Source organism: Megachile rotundata, chromosome 9, assembly GCF_050947335.1.
Source record: "Megachile rotundata isolate GNS110a chromosome 9, iyMegRotu1, whole genome shotgun sequence".
Classification (NCBI taxonomy): Eukaryota; Metazoa; Arthropoda; class Insecta; order Hymenoptera; family Megachilidae; genus Megachile; species Megachile rotundata.
In genome coordinates this window covers 2,169,995-2,173,630 of record NC_134991.1, presented here as the reverse complement: position 1 = coordinate 2,173,630, position 3,636 = coordinate 2,169,995, and the positions used below count along the sequence as shown (strand labels likewise).

General features: G+C 36.9%; 1 protein-coding gene across 1 annotated transcript; it reads left to right on the top strand.

Moving 5' to 3' along the window:
- Positions 1 to 1,364: 1,364 nt before the first annotated feature.
- LOC143265172 (uncharacterized) lies at positions 1,365 to 2,457 on the top strand. Its single transcript, XM_076535653.1, has 3 exons — positions 1,365 to 1,379; positions 1,786 to 1,955; positions 2,004 to 2,457. Exons 1-3 carry the CDS (start codon positions 1,365 to 1,367, stop codon positions 2,455 to 2,457), a joined length of 639 nt encoding a protein of 212 aa, XP_076391768.1.
- Positions 2,458 to 3,636: the final 1,179 nt, after the last annotated feature.

The following is a 3,636-nucleotide window of genomic DNA, read 5'->3' as shown; positions in this document are numbered from 1 at the left end:
TGAAACCTATTTACTCGTTAGGTAGTATATTAAATACATTTCAACCTTTTCGGAGGGGGCGCAAAATTAAAAATACCTCAGTAAACGTTGCTGCCAATAACCCGTCGAGTTATATGTATAGAAAAAAAAATAGCTATACAAGCTTTGCGTATGTTCGGCTGTCCAAAGGTTGACATGTTCAAGAAAATCTTTTAATTTTGCGTCGCCTCCGAAAAGGTTGAAATGTATTTAATATACTACCTAACAAGTAAATAGGTTTCATTCATATCTGTGACGTAATTGTATGATTGAATGAAATAGAAATTACTTCATTAAGAAATAGAAATTATTTTATACTTTTTAGTGCATTTCGAAGTCGGCGTATTTTTTTTCTTAAAATTATTTTATTTCACGCTTTTTAGTGGAATGGGGAGAATTGTATAGGATACTGTGAGACAGTTCTTTCGGGCTTTTTTTTGTCTGCGTAAATGCCATGAACATAATTAAGTAAAAGACAACATGGATATTCGTTTTTCAATTTCTTTTTTCGCTAATATCTCCAAAACTAAAGCTTTCCGTCAATTATGCATGGTTACGATCGACCCACGGGCGCAAGGGACAGGGATCAGGCGGGGAATGACAAAACACATTTTATTGAATGTAATTAAGAAATTTATTCGTAACTTATATAAAGTATGTTTACAGCACTGGATTTCCAATTCGAATGAATGGGCCACTAATACAACCGTTCCGAGTCGCACTCACACCAATGTCAAAATAAAAGGATATTGTTCCGAAAAATTAACTGTTACCGCGTTACATAACCATAACTCTTGCCATCGAGTTTACTCAGGTTCTCGACCTCGCAGGGCACCAGTTGCGAGGTTCACCTCAAAACATAACTGCGTGCCACTAGATCAATCAGCCAGGAACCAATGGCTACGCAGCAGAGTTAGGTGCACGAGAACCGAGTGCAAAAATTAATAAAAATAAAAAATTAATTTTCCGTACGAGTCCAAGCAGCCAGGGACCGTCTACAATAACGTAAAATCAAATAGATACGAAAAGAAAAGTAGGTAAACACGAGCGACTCGGATCGGTCGTATCCGACCTTTCCATTCATCGATACCTGCTCCTCACCGCTCGGCGTCCTTATCAAGACTACCGTTCTCGACCCTTACCGTCGCGTTCACGCACCCCCCTCCAATCGGTTCAGCCGTCCGATTCAAGAATTTCAAACGAAAAGATTTTAATTATTAAACAAACGATTTTAACTTTTAAACAAAACGATTTTAATTTTTAAACGAAACGATTTTAATGAAATGAATATTAAATGAACATTAATTTTTTTAAATGAAATCAATTCGTTAATTGCGTTGGCAACAATGCATAAGGAAAAGGTTGTCCAGAACCATGCCCCTGACAACATATTAAAAGGATATTAAAATCGTTCGAAGTTGATTTCAAAAGTTAATAACAATTTTTCGCTAATATCTCGAAAACTAAAGCTTTCCGCGAAATTTGTATATGAACAAAATTGTTCAGAATCATGTCCATGATAAGATATTAAAGGCGCACTAAAATCGAGAAAAGTTTATTTCAAAAGTTGCCGGTTGTTTTGCAATAACAATACTTTGCAATTAAAAAATGAAAAATTTTTTGATAATGGTACCAATGGGGAATCAGAACCCACCAGATGCAAAAGGTTTCGTTCCGATTGGTCCACCCAGCTAGGCATAATCAGCGAACATACATAGAAAAAAAAAATATACTGATCGAATTGAGTAACCTCCTCCGTTTTCGAAGTCGGTTAAAAAAGCAGACGGATCCCTTGGACATCAGGTTTACAGAAAACCTACACATACCAACCGATACCTACATGCTACATCCCACCACCACCCTTCCCAAAAGAATTCCGTGATCACATCTCTCATCCACAGAGCAACCTGCATTAGCGAACAAGAGAACCTGGCCCATTAACTGGAACACATCAGGACTACGCTACACCAAAATGGTTTCTCCAGAATTAATCGCACCATAGACCAACTGACCAACCAAGCAACAAAACCGACACACAAACGTACGACAGACGCACACGACAAAAAACACGCAACTACCTTCCTACAATACATTCAAGGTACGACTGACCGCATAGGCAGAATCCTCAGGAAACATAACATTAAGACTGTTTTCACAACACATACTAAAATAGGACAACTCCTCACTTACCCCAAGGACCCGCAGCCGCAGCCGTCTACACCAGGGGTATACAAAATCCTATGCTCATGCGGCCAAGTATACATCGGCGAAACTGGGAGGAGCGTAAACACCAGGGTCAAGGAACATGAGCGTTGGGCTACGTTCAAACAGCCGTGGCGGAACACCAGATTACCACTGGGCACAAAATCCTGTTTGATAAAACAGAAGTTTTGGCGAAAACATCAGCCTATCTTCCTAGAAAGCACAGGGAAGCAATAGAAATAAGGAAACACCCAAACAACATCAACCGGGAAACAGGATATCATCTTAACCCAATCTGGCACACGCTCTTCCCAGTTTTTTAATTGTGCGCACAATCAAAAAGTCCCACTTTCTGATTGGACGCAAGCAATCAACCAGAACAGTCAACGATCCGGAACGTGAGCATCGCATCACAATATAAGGGGCAACATAACACCAGTCGCACCAGTATCAGTGTATCCCTTGATGAAGCTAGCTGCAATGCTGGCAAAACATTGGGAACTCGCTTTCTTTAGGACATGGCTTACACCCGAAAGCCTCAACAGTAATACCTGTCATTTTTTTAATGTTATTAATGCAAAAGATATGATGGTGAAGTTTCGTTTTTTAAATGGAATTATATATTCTTCTTTCGATCACGCGATAGTGCTTCTCAAGTCGAATTCATTAAGATTTAATATATTTACACGATTTTTATTAGTTTTCGAGATATAACGCTTAGAAATTTACTAATTTTCAGCAGGGACGTCTCGATTTGAGTAGTAAGTCATAAAAAAACGGTCTTATTATTGTGGTAAGTGCCACATGTTTGACTCTGGCTGCCAAAACCGATGGCCGCGAGTCTACGATCGGAAGGGCAAGTCCGAAGGGTAAAAAACATGGAAAGAATTGTCCATCATTTTTCGCATACGGAAAACTTAGACTTAATGTACGTACAATAAAATAACATTAAAAGAATGTTGTTTACGTCAAAATATAGAGCTTCTTCTATCCTATAATTCCCATATAAATACTTTTTCGTGTCATCAATAGTTCATGAAATATAGCACTGTTACACTTAGGCATGGACACCCTGTAGAAATAGAAAACCCTACAAAATGTGAAATGGTTCGAATAAAATAATCGGTCCTTGAAATAATTTAAATTAAAGAAGGACGAAACGTAATAACAGAGTTCAAAATCCTTTTAAAATAACAGTTAATTAATCGACATTTAGTACTATGAAATTTAAAAACAGTTAAAGAATAAAAATATTCTATAAATATTTCTAAACTAAGAAATAAATATTTCTATTTTTATTTATAATAAAAATAGTTTAATTTAATACATAAATATATTATGTTGATCTGTACAAAAGAGCTCATTATTCAATAGTCAATGTTTGTATTCAATCATTATTTAAACATCATTTTATTA

Excerpts from the sequence above, each read along its gene's own strand:
- LOC143265172 (XM_076535653.1), top strand. Across the intron at positions 1,956-2,003 it reads GAACAAGAGAACCTGGCCCA|AATTAATCGCACCATAGACC; the intron begins TTAACTGGAACA and ends TGGTTTCTCCAG.